Source organism: Macaca fascicularis, chromosome 11, assembly GCF_037993035.2.
Source record: "Macaca fascicularis isolate 582-1 chromosome 11, T2T-MFA8v1.1".
NCBI classification, from domain to species: Eukaryota; Metazoa; Chordata; class Mammalia; order Primates; family Cercopithecidae; genus Macaca; species Macaca fascicularis.
In genome coordinates, this window is record NC_088385.1 from 118058656 (window position 1) to 118071092 (window position 12437).

Genomic DNA, 12437 nt, shown 5'->3' on the forward strand with positions numbered 1-12437 from the left:
CCTGTCCGGCTGCCAGGGGGGAAGTGAGGTGGCAGAGAATTGCATGGAGCCAGGGAGGCACCCGCAAGCATCCAGGCAGGAATTGGCAGTGACCGGACCAGGCTGATGACAGCGGGCATGGAGAGGCAAGGGACGTGTCTGAATGAGACCAGGCTCCTGCTTTCCGGGAAGTTTTCCTGATCAGTTTGGTTCTACCCTTCAGTCTGTGAACCCTCATTTCTCACTTGAAGAAGTTGTCCTGTGTTGACAGTGACGTTAGCAGTTCCTTGAGGGTAGGGCTGTGTGTGTCACATGTGAGTCACACGCAGCCCCTGGTTGGATACACAATACCTTATACTAGCTGGCTGAAAGCATGGGACAGCTTACCTGCAATGGTTACCACATCCAGTTTTCCAGATACCCTGGGGGAAAGGTGGAGTTGTGCCCATTTTGCAGAGGGGGAAAACTGAGGTTCGGAAAGGGCACGGGATACTCCCAAGCTCCCCAAGGTGGGCTGAAGGAAAAGTAAGATTCCCTCTGCAGACTGGGGTGCCCTCTGGTGACCAGACAAAGGGAACAGGGACATCACCAACCATGAACTCTAGACAGCAACCACAATTCTCTTTGGAGGTATCAACAGCCTTCCCCAAGATGATGGTCAGCCCACCGGAAATATTAAGCAAATAGAGAAGAAATTGCAGTTTTGAAGAGGTCAAAAATAGTCAAATAGCAGCAGTTTTCTATGGTTCAACTGAAATCAAAATATAAAGGGGAAATCTTACAATTCCAGAAAATTCTGCTACAGCATTAGGAAGAGGAGTCGCCAAGCAGTCTAAATTGTCTCTGGAAGCAGCTCCCCCCACACACAGAAGCTGATGAGGGGGCCGTACAGGGATGCAGCATCTTAGAATCAGTCTATAATGCAATCAATTTTGTACATCCCTGGTGAAACAGCAACATTTATTTAACGTCTTTTATAGAGCAGCTGAGTTTTATCACAAATCACATTCCATTTCTATTCATCTGGGACTCCTTGAAGGCTAAAATGCACTTACTTTTCTCTGAGGAAATTTACCAATTCCTCAATAAAGACCCATTTGCCTCTGTATGTAAAATTGACACATTTATTGAATATTAAACATTTAAGATTTTTTTTTACCAACCCCCTCCTCACCCACACCTTCTTTTTTTTTTTTTTTTTCACACTTTTCCACAAAGCTTCACAGTCATTAGGGAACCTTCCTCAAAGTGGTGAGAAACACGTATTTATGGGCAGAAACCAGCCGACATTTAAATTTGGGGCTTTCTGATTACTGGGAAATGGTCAAGTGACATAATAAATTTATAGAGCAGCACCCCATGCCTCTGAGTGGCCTCTCTAAGCTGTATGCTTTTCCCATCTCTTTGTGGCAGGCTTGGTCACGCGGCGATATCGTGTTGGGTTCTCAACAAAAGTTTTTTTGTCTACACTCATAACATTTGCAGAAGGTAGGGACTGCCTCCCTGGCAATAAATTGTGCTAATTAGCATGAGGGCCTATTAATAAAGCAAGTTTTCTTTTATCCATGTTACTGAATGGTCGGAGACATCAATTAAAGTGTGTGTTCAAGACAATGTCTTTTTCACCGCCGGTTGCAGTGTTTTTGTTTAAAAAAAAAAGTAAGCGGGGATCTGGGCAGCTTATTGAGCATGTTTTTGTGTCTTTAACATGAGAGACGGCTGAACTGTTGAACTTAGGTCTTGAATGTTGGGTCCAGATCTCCTGCCTCGGTTTCTAAATCAAAGCAGTAGGTGGCAGGGGCGGGGTGGCAGTGGGTGCTTTTCCCTGGGTTGGGGGGAGAACTGATGGGGTTTGAGGAGTCTCTCTCTTTTTTTTTAAGAGACAGAGTTGTTTCGCTCTGTTGCCCAGGCTGCAATACAGTGATGCGATCATAGCTCACTGCCTCCTCAAACTCCTGGGCTCAAGCGATCCTCCTGCCTCAGCCTCCTGAGTACCTGGGACCACAGATGTGCAGCACACCTAATTTTTTTTTTAAATTTTGTAGAAACAGGGTCTCACTATATTGCCCAGGCTGGTCTTGAACTCCTGACCTCAAGCAATCCTCATGCCTTGGCCTCCCAAAAGCACTGAGATTACAGGTGTGAGCCACCATGCCCAGTGTGAGGAATATCTTCCTAATGAGTGTTGGGATCAGGGAGACTCGGGCTCAAGTCCTGACTTCCCTACCTGCCGGCTTTGTAACCTTAGACAAGTGACTTTTACCTCTCGAAGCCTCAGTTTCCTGTTCTATTACATAAGGATAACCACAGTGCCCGTGTCATGGGGCTGTGGGCAGGATTAAATGGACTAATCCATGGGTGATTCTGGAAGGAACCCCAAACATCATTGCTCTTGTCCTGGGGACTTTATTCAGTGTCAGGTTTGGATGAGAAAATAGAAGGTGGTTGTGTCCAGCCCCCACTCTAGGCTCGATTTTCCGTCCACAGGATGTATCAGCTCACCAGTGTATGCTGGGCCACCTTTGGGGAGAGGGCTCCTGACCATCAGGACTGCTTTACTTTGTTGGCCTGAAACTTGTTCACATGTGACTCTTGGCCCACACTGATCTGAGCTCCTCTCCCATTCATTCCCCAATTCCTCCAGTTTGTTTGCTGGAGGAAATGCCTGCAGGTCCTTTGAGATCCAGTTTTCTCAACCTCGCACATGAAGGGCAGTTTGGACTGGAAAATGTCTCATCGCAGGGCCGTCCTGTGCCTTGTAAGATGTTTAGCAACATCTCCGGCCTCCACCCACTAGATGCCAGTAGCACCCCCCTAGTTGTGACTATCAAATATATCTTTACACATAGCCACATGTCCCCCTGAGGACAAAATCGCCCCAGCTTGAGAACCACTGTTCTAGAGTTTTGGGTCTTCCCCGTGCTGGGCTTCTTCAGGATGTCTTCTCATCTCTGTCCCCTCCGGCATGCCAGCACCCCTGTGGCTTATGTGTCTAAAATGTTTTCCATGCCTACTTGGGAGCAGGGCCCGCATTTACTCAGCACAAGCTAAACCTGCTTGAGAGCCTGAGAATCTAAAAGCAAACACCATGAGAAATCAAATGAAATTGCCACCCCTTTTTCCCCCTGCAGCCATCTCTGCAAAGGACAGACACCACCAGGACCAAGGGGTGGCTGGGGCTTCCTAGTTGCAGTTTCCATTTTGAGGACAAGAATTATTATTATTATTATTATTATTATTATTATTATTTTTATTTTGAGCAGAGTCTCACTCTTTCACCCAGGCTGGAGTGCACTGGTGCAATCTCAGCTCACTGCAACCTTTACCTTCCAGGCTCAAGCAATTCTCCTGCCTCAGCCTCCCAAATAGCTGGGACTACAGGTGCACGCTACCACACCTGGCTAATTTTTGTATTTTTAGTAAAGATGGAATTTCACTGTGTTGGCCAGGCTGGTCTCGAACCCCTGACCTTGAATGATCTGCCTGCCTCGACTTCCCAAAGTGCTGGGATTATAGACGTGAGCCACAGTGCACAGTCGAGGATGATTTTTCTGGTAGCTTTCATCTGAACAGGCAGAGCTAACTTTTCATGGAATGGAAGGTCAGAGGTCATTGAAGGTTTTTGACCGGGCTGGCCCCAGACCTGGGTTAGCATTCGGGTTTTGCTGTTAATTGTCCTAGTGATGATACCTCTGTGGACCTCAGTTTCCTCATCTCTATAATGGGAATAAAAATATAACTGTCTCAAAGCATTGTTGCCACCATTCAGAGAATCACCCCATACAAAATGCCCAGCGTGTAGTAAGCAATCGATAAATTATAGCTGTCATTTTTTGTTCTTATTGTTGTTTGCTGATAAGAAATACACATCCAAAGAATGAGAGTAATTCATCCAAGGTCACCCAGTGGTTCTGTGTAAAAACATTGGGTCGAGCATCTTTTTTCCAGAAACCCTGGGGTTTTCTGCAAAGGTCTGTCTGTGTCTAGAAGAAGAGATTCCAAGATGATCTATTTTATGTGATTCTCACCCCATTAACAGCCCGCAGTTTTGCCAGAATATCCTCTTTTCACTTTCATTTTAAAAACCAGCCAGTGTAATAAATCTTGCCCCGAAATCTCGGCAGCACATCTTGGCTGGAGTGTATGATAAATCTAATATACTGTGGCCTCTCTGTATGAGAGACCCCGGTACATATCTGTATTTTGGGCAGACAGCCCCGTGGTCTGGCAGGAATATAATTTGCTGTCAGGTTGACAAGCCCAGCCCTCTGACTGAGTTCATTCTTGTTCCACAACTTCCTTGGCTCAAGGGTGGATTTATGACCCAGTCTAGCCACTCTCCCTTCCCCATTTAACACATAGAATGTGGCTGAGAACTAGGACTGGATTTGCAAGGGACCAGCTGGGATGGAAAGGGAAGGGCCACAGGTGGGACACTGGGAGGGAGGGCAGGGGTCCCCACTTAGATCAGTCAGTGAATATTTCTTAAATACCTACTATGTGCCTGGCATCATGCCAGGGGCTGGGTACACAGGCAAACAAGACCAAGTCAGCGTTTAATGAGGGAGATGGACATTTATGGGATGGCCATTTGGAATGAAGCCCAGTGATTTATGCCTATGATGAAGGCTCAGATGGAAGCTCAGGGGCCGTGGGGGCTTAGGGATGTCCTGTGGTCTTGGCATCCCAGGGCTGAGCAGGAGGACCGTGTGCATGTGCCAGGTCCAGGAGTGCGTCTGGACTCTGCAACGGGGAATGACCGCAAGGGGGTCAGCAGTCAGCGCAGGGGAAAGCGGGGCTGAGAGAGACCTGGGAGCAGACTGTGCAGGACCATGCAGGGCCTTTTGCTCAGAGCCAGCAGCAGCCGAGGAGGGTTTGGAAGGATTAGTTTACCTTTCAGACATTCCCTGGGCTACTGCACAGAGATTGGACTGGACAGGGCAATAGTGGGAGCCCTAGAGGGGACCGTGGACTCCCCTCGTCATTGAGGAGCCCCTCACAAGGAGCCCAGCAGGATCCCTGGAAGGCCAGGAAACAGTGCCCGAAGGGGTCAAGGACTTTGGAATGCATTTCAGCCCCAGCTCTGCCCCTGACTGACCTGCTTAAATCACTTCCCCTCTCTGAGCCTTAGTTTCTTCACCTGTAAGATGGGCATAATACCAACACCGCTGTGGAGGAGTATTAGAAAGATAAATCAGGAGACCACATATAAGGTGCACAGGATGGGAACTCCAAGCGCCCAAGAAATGTTCATGATGAATTCTGTTTACTAGCTCTGTGACCTGGGGATGTTTAACTTCACTTCTTTGGGCCTCAGTTTCCAAATCTGCAGAATGGGTTTAATAATGATCCTACTTCATGGTGGTGTTGAGAGGATTGAATGGGTTAGAATGGTGCGTGGCACAGAGTTCATTCCTGCTGATCTGAGCCATCCCCGTGGTTGTTGTTATTGTGGTTGTTGTTGTTTTGCCTACCCTTTCCTTTAGTTTCGTCTATGATATGCTTGGTCAGCAGGGGCTGTGGTTTTGTTTTGTTTTGTTTTTGTTTTGAGTCTTGCTCTGTCCCCCAGGCTGGAGTGCAGTGGTGCGATCTCAGCTCACTGCAACCTCGACCTCCTGGGTTCAAGTGATTCTCCTGCCTCAGCCTCCCGAGTAGCTGGGACTACAGGCACATGCCACCATGTCCAGCTCATTTTGTATTTTTGGTAGAGACAGGGATTCGCCCTGTTGGCCAGGCTGATCTTGAACTACTGACCTCAGGTGACCTGCCTGCCTGGCCCACCAAAGTGCTGGGATTACGGGCGTGAGCCACCGTGCCCAGCCCCTGGGACTGTGATTTTTACCCTGACCCTGGATCCTGCCATGGCACTAGTCCAGATCCTGTCTTGTGCTCCAATGCATCCCTGGCAGAATTCCAGCCCCCATGGGGCCCCCTGACCCAACCCTCCCCCCACATCACCCTGCTGGGCTGTAGGCTTCTGACCCTCTGTCCTTCCTCCCCTGGGACACCAAGCTCTCCGAATTAAAGAAGTCTTCGGGAACCCTCCGCACCCCTGACTGATGCCTGCAGATGTTCCTCTCTGCAGTCTCATTCATTCCCTCCCTACTTTCTCCCTCTCCTGCTTTCCAAGAAGCAGAATGCCACCGTCCACGTCTCCCGTGCAGGACATCAGCAGACCCCTCACAGGGAGGGAAACCAATTCCACAGACCCTTAAGAATTGCTCCTCTCTGCCTGGGCCTGCAGACCTCCGCCGAAGAACCCTGAACATGTGGCATTCAAGTCTTGGGCTAAGAAATGATCCTTCAGCCTCCAGCTGTCCCTGCAAAGGAGAATTTGGGCCTTTACGACAGGCTGAGAAATAATTTCTTTGGATTTGTGTCAGCGTAGAAAAGTAAAAGGAAAGGTTTAGGGGACACCCAGTTTGGAAAACGCTGGCTTTGGCTCTCATATTCTGGAACTTTCTTCCGCCCAGTCTGATAGGAACAGAGGGCCTCTGAGGGTCTGGTGGAACTGAGGCCTCTATCCTCTCCTCTCCTGGACCTCTCAACTCCTGCAGCCGAGGTGGCCCCATGCCTGGGTCCCAGGGAAAACCTAGTCCTCCCCCAGCCTCCCCAGACCCAGGGCTGCTTCCCCTCCTCAAAATGAGAAGGCAAGTGGGCGAGGCTCCCCTGAGTTATTGAGGGAAGAAATACGGCCTAGAACCCTTTCTGTAAAAATAACTTCCCGGGCTCCTCCTTTATGGGTGAGGGAAAGTGCTTAAAATGCTTAGAGGGAATAAACAGCTTTTAATGAAGTTACATTGCCACATAATGGGTATCATAAAATTGCCTTCATACTACAGGGTCCCAGGATGGCATTTATTATCGACTGCGCTGGAATAGTCTTTGCAGAGCTCCGGCAGCTGCAGAGAGAAGAATGCAAAAGTCTCCTTAAATTACCTGATTGAAATAACCGGGCGGAATATTCCGTGGGGCCGCCGCGTGCCAGGGAAGCCGCCTTTGGGGTGGTCTGTCAGAGGCGGTTTGTGCATTCTGAAGAACACAGGAGTTTCATTGCAGCAAAACAGATGTTCATCTTGTTTCTCCATCGGCTGTTTGATGAGAAATTTATTGCTCTTCCGCTGGGCAGGAGGCCCCTCTCGGCTGTGGAGTCTATTAGGCAAGCCAGCAGCTGGCGGGAAGCCAAGGTGAGGCTGTTTTGATGAAACCCATGAAAAGCTTTGGCTTGGAGGCGCCGGTAATAATGCACTGGCTAGACTCTCCTGATTGGGCGATTGATTGGCCTGATTTGATTTATTGATCAATACCCTCAAATTTGGCGTCTGAGAAGCTGCACTAATCTTTAACTGTTGTGAACATCTCTACCTGCTGGAGAATTAGACCCTGATAAGGAATGTATGAAAGGAATCGGGGCTTATCTTAATCACACACCGGGCCCCAGCACTGCCCGAGCCGGCGAGGGCCTCTGTGCACCAGCCCCATCGCCAGGCAGGCCTGCGCAGATCTATAAATTGATGGAATTCAAAGCCTCCAGCATCGATTACCGTTATAACAAACAGTGGTGCACAGAATGTCTGATTATTTTTAGACAAAGATTCTGTTCTCTCAGCAGCAATTTTGCTGAGGCTGTCACTGTGTCAGATGTCTACTGTTGATTGCAATTAGATGCAATACAAAAAAAAATTAAACTATCTGCATCCTCACTCTTATTTCCAGTTATTAAATCTCTCTCTTTGTTTGCCGTTTCCTCATGATATCTACAGCTGGATGAAATATTTGGTTGGCAAGAGAAATCCTTGTAATTCAGTGGGGGGGTGCAAGGACCCACTGACTCATCGGATTATCTCCGATGGGTGCACCTAATCTGGCAGGAGGGGAGGTGCACAGGGAATTGGGGGGACATTTGTTTAAAAATGTGCAAAGGGAAGACTTGATGCAAAAATGTTTCAGGGCAGGGTCGGGGGATAAAAATCAATCTCTGAAGCCCTCCCGAATGCCTGTGATGGGTTTAGTCTGTGTTCCCTTCTGTTCCACATAGAGCAGGACCTAACTAGAGACATGCCCCCATCCTAGGGCCCCAGGGAGGGTATCCATAGTGATCAGAGCTCAAAGGTTGGTGCCACTTGAAATAATTAATTCCTCTAAACAGAGGACCCTTTCCACGCTAAATCATACCTGAAGATTTGGGCTCCAGGTAATTGCAGGTAAGAACAAATTAGGCATTCTCTTTTACATACAGCCCGGCGGCCAGCATCCTGGCATTGGGCAAATTCATTCATCATCCTGACATTCTCCAGTTGATCTGTCTTCTCAGAGCCATTAGCCCCCGTGTCCTTGACAGTGGAACAGCTGTAAACTCGAGACCATCCGTGGGGTGGCTGACTGACAATTCATTACGCAGTTGGATGGAGAAGGCGGCTCAGGTGACAATGCCAAGGCCTCCCAGTTCCCAGAAGCTGGCTCCGCTTGGAATTGGCAACTGCCGGCTAATTTTAGAACAGTCGTAGTTGGGGATGGAGAAGGAGGAGGAGGCAGCTTTGACTTTGGGGTCAGACGAGCGGGTCCTGCAGAAATTGGCTGAGCTCAGTAACACATTGATCACCAAGGCAAGTGGTCATCTTCGTTCAGGTGGGCAGGGGACAGTGGTCCCTGAGCCAGCCCAGGATACATTCAAGTGCCCCCAAAAGGACATTCCAGGGGAGCCAATGCAGGGACTCGTAGCTCCTGGTGACGGGAAAAGGGTCAGTCTCGTTCAGTAATTGGAATAGCACCAGCCATTTGTTCACCACCAACTGCCCCGGATCCTGTACCAAGCATTTGACATGCACCTTCCTCCTTCAGTCTGCCCTGGTACCTTGGGAGGAGGTCATAATTCTACCTGTTTGGGAGATGCAGAAACTGAGGCTCAGAGGCCTTGAGCAGCTTGTCCAAGGTCACACAGCTAAGAACGGGTGAGGCTGGAAGTCAAATTCAGGTCAGTTTCTGAAGTTTAGGTGCTTCACCCCAGTTGAGAACTCAATGAATATTTGTTGAATGGCTGGATGAATGAATGAATGATATGTGAACATCCAGTGGGGACTCAGCCGGGCTCTGGGATAGCCAAGAATGACAGGGTCAGGCTATCCCTCAGGCAGGCCTGGCATTTGGGCCTCCAAGCCTGGCTCCAAGGGTGGCTCCTGCTTCATCTTCATGGGCATAGAGTTGTGCCCAGGCTCCAGTCCCCTCAGTTGAAGGAACCGGTTTAACATCACCAGAGAGTTCTGTGCAAGGAAATCTCGGGGTCTGAGGGGTCCGGCAATAGATAGAAGCAACGCCAGGGTCTCAGAGGCAGGGCGAGGTCATTGGTTACCTGGCTGGGAGCCAGACTGTTTCGGGCCAGGATAGCACGGGGGTTAAACGCTCAAACCCTAAAGTCAACAGACCTTGGTTTGAATCGCAGCCTCATCACATTCTTAGCTCTGTGTGACCTTGGGCAAGTGACTAAACCTCTCTGGGCTTCACTTCTCCGTCCTGCAGGTAGAGCTGATGACAGTGCGTCCCTGTCCAGGTGACTGTGAGATAGAATGAGGTCATACACATCAGGGCTAGCACAGTGCCTGGCGTGTTCTGTTTGGTGGCAGTACTCATTGGCCTAGGGCATTTGGGGAGACCCAGTACCCCCTGGAAGATATTTGTGACTAACAAGCTTATTTAGCTCAAGGAGAATTCCTGGTCAAGGCAAAGAGGTATCAAGTGACCTCCCTGAAGTCACTGTGAGACTTTTTCCTTGGGTGGCTGGCACCCATTGCTACCTGTTGTCACCTATTGCCACCCTCTTCTGGACAGACTTCAATTGTCCGTATCCTCTGCCTTTTCCCTTTTACATCCCTGACGTCCTGACCCTTATCCTCAGCATGGCTGCAGGAAAGAGGCAGTCCCTTGCAGGGTTGATGGGAGCAGCAATCAATGTGGTCCCTTTGAGGGGCAAGCTGGCAACATCTGTGACATTTACATAGGTGCAGCTGTGTGACCTAGTCCTTCTTTGTCTAAGAACTTATTCTTTAGATACACCCATATGTGACTACCAAGATGTACATCTCAATGTGTTGGTGTGGCATTAATAGTAAGAGCAAAGCCTGGAAAAAAAACCTAAGTGTCTATGAGTCGGGGATTGGAAGTAACCTAAGTGTCCACAAGGGGGGAACTGGAAGTAACCTAAGTATCTATGAATGGGGAATTGGAAGTAACCTGAGTGTCCATGAGTAGGGGATTGGAAGTAACCTAAGTGACTGGATAGGTAAGACTCATCCATATAAAATATTCTGCAACCATAAAGAGGAAGAAGGATGCTCTTGATGTACTGAGGAAAAGGAGCAGACAGTAAATTATATGAAAATGGCATCACTGCCAGCCTAGGCAACACGGCAAAACCTTCTCTCTACAAAAAACCAGAAAAATTAGCTGGGCAGGGTGGCACACGCCTGTTATCCCAGCTACTTGGAGGTTGAAGTAGTAGAATCACTGGAGCTCAGGAGTTTGAGACTGCGGAGAGCTATGACCACACCACTGCACTCCAGCCTGGGCAAAGGGTGAGACCCTGTGTCAAAAGAAAAGAAAAAAGAAAACGGCACGTTGCATAACAAGGTATGGGATATCCTCTGAGTAAAACGAAGGAAAGAAAGATTCTGCTTCTGTATTTGCTTGAATATGAGTGAAGTATCTTTAGAAGGACACAGAATAAAGGTGGGCACCTCTAGAGGAAGAAGACTTTGATGTTGAATTCTAATGTGCTGTCGCCGTTTTTATCCTATGCATGTAATACTTTAGCAGTGTCAAAATGGTACTGTTTTTAAAAATGAGTATCATGGAAAGAGAACCTGGATTCTTAGAGTCAAATCTGGGAGCAAGTACTGGCTCTGTTATTTACTGGAGGGGTGACCGCTGATAAGCAATGGCAGCTCTCTATGCCTCACTTTTGCCATCTGTAAAATGGTGGTCACCCAGAGCAGGGACAGGTGTCAGTATAATCGTGTACTGAAACCGCCAAGCCAACCGGCGCTTCACCCACAGTTCCTAGCTGTTCTTATCGCCTTCTGCAGGCTGGAAGGAGGTGCTGTTTCTGGCTGTGCTAGGCCCATAGTCCTTCGTGGGGGTGTCCAGCACTGGCTGAGTGGGGTGCTGAGGACAGAGGTCTGGCCCTGAGCCCCGAGGAGACCCCGGCACACACTCAGTGCAGCCCCTGAGCCCATTAGCCTGGGAAGGCTCAGTAATGGAGCCCTCCCAAGAGGCCCAGTCCCTACAGGCACAGCTCTTCTAATGAGGCCCAGTCCCAGCTCAGCCTGGCCAAGGGGTACAAGCCAGGGGCTTGACAGTACCTGCCTGTGTCAGCTCCACGGTCCGAGGCTGCTGCCTGCAATGTAGGAGCTGCTAGGCAGTAGTCAGTCTCTATCTCTCTCTCTGTCTCTCTTTTTCTCTCACATCTCATCCCTCCCTCCCTGTCTTTCTGTTTGTCTCTGTGCCTCTCTCTCCTCCTCTCTTTCTGTATTTCTCTCTCTTTCACTCTGTCTTCAGACTCTGTTTTCTGGTCCTCTCTCTCCCTCTCACTCTCTCCCTCCCTCCCTTCCTCCTCCTGCCCTCTCTGTTCTGCCCTTGCCCCCTTTCTCTCTCCATCTCTCTAGATTTCTCTTTCACGTCCTCTCTCTGTCACTCTTGGCATTTCTCCTCCTCTTTCCCACTCTCAGCATCCATCCTGCCTTCCCTTCCCTTCTCTCCTTTCCCACATCAGCTAGCTAAGGGCTGCCTTAGTTGTCACTGTGGATGCCTAGTCAGGTGACACTTATGGGGACCGGCTGTGCACTGAGCCAGGTGCTGGGAATAGGAGGCAGGAATGTGGTCCACCCAGGCCCCTGCCTTCGGGGGTGGACACTCTCATGGGGTATGCCAGTGCTGAGAAAGTGGCATGAGGGACTCGTGGGGAAGGCTAAGTTGCTATGACGTTAAGCTGAGACCCGAAGCATAAACTAGGCAGGGAGCAGGGGAGCAGGAAGGGCACAGGCGCAGATCCTGTAGCCGAGTGGGGAAGAGGGAACTGAGCACATTCTGGCCACACCCGGCCACCAGGGCCCATGGTTGCTGGAAGAGAGAAGGGCGACTCCGTGGAGTGAGGCTCGCAGCTGCACAGAGGCGGGTCCCTGGGCTCGCCTTCAGCGCCGCCACCTGCCAGCTGTGTGACCTTGTATAACCTTGCCACTCTGAGCCTCTGTTTCCTCCTCTGCGAAGTGGAGATTGTGATGGTGCATACCTGAGAGGGTCGCTGAGACATGTGCAGGTATTAAAATCAATATGATGTATATATGTTTTGTTTTTTTTTTTTTTGAGACAGAATTTCACTGCATCACCCAAACTGGAGTGCAGTGATGCAATCTCAGCTCATTGCAACCTCCACCTCCTGGGTTCTAGTGATTCTCCTGCCTCAGCCT

General features: G+C 49.5%; 1 protein-coding gene across 19 annotated transcripts in view; it reads left to right on the plus strand.

Moving 5' to 3' along the window:
• Nucleotides 1-12437, plus strand: part of CUX2 (cut like homeobox 2) — a 322161-nt gene that overhangs the window by 142855 nt on the left and 166869 nt on the right. For 6 of the 19 annotated variants that reach the window (XM_065524821.2, XM_074007807.1, XM_065524819.2 and 3 more), the window contains exon 1: nt 6994-7166. The exons of the other annotated variants lie outside the window; for them this stretch is intronic. In XM_065524821.2, coding sequence (XP_065380893.1) covers nt 7047-7166 — 120 coding nt within the window. In that variant the 5' untranslated portion in view covers nt 6994-7046. Of the gene's footprint in view, nt 1-6993; nt 7167-12437 lie in introns of those variants that run through there. 19 annotated transcript variants of the gene reach the window in all.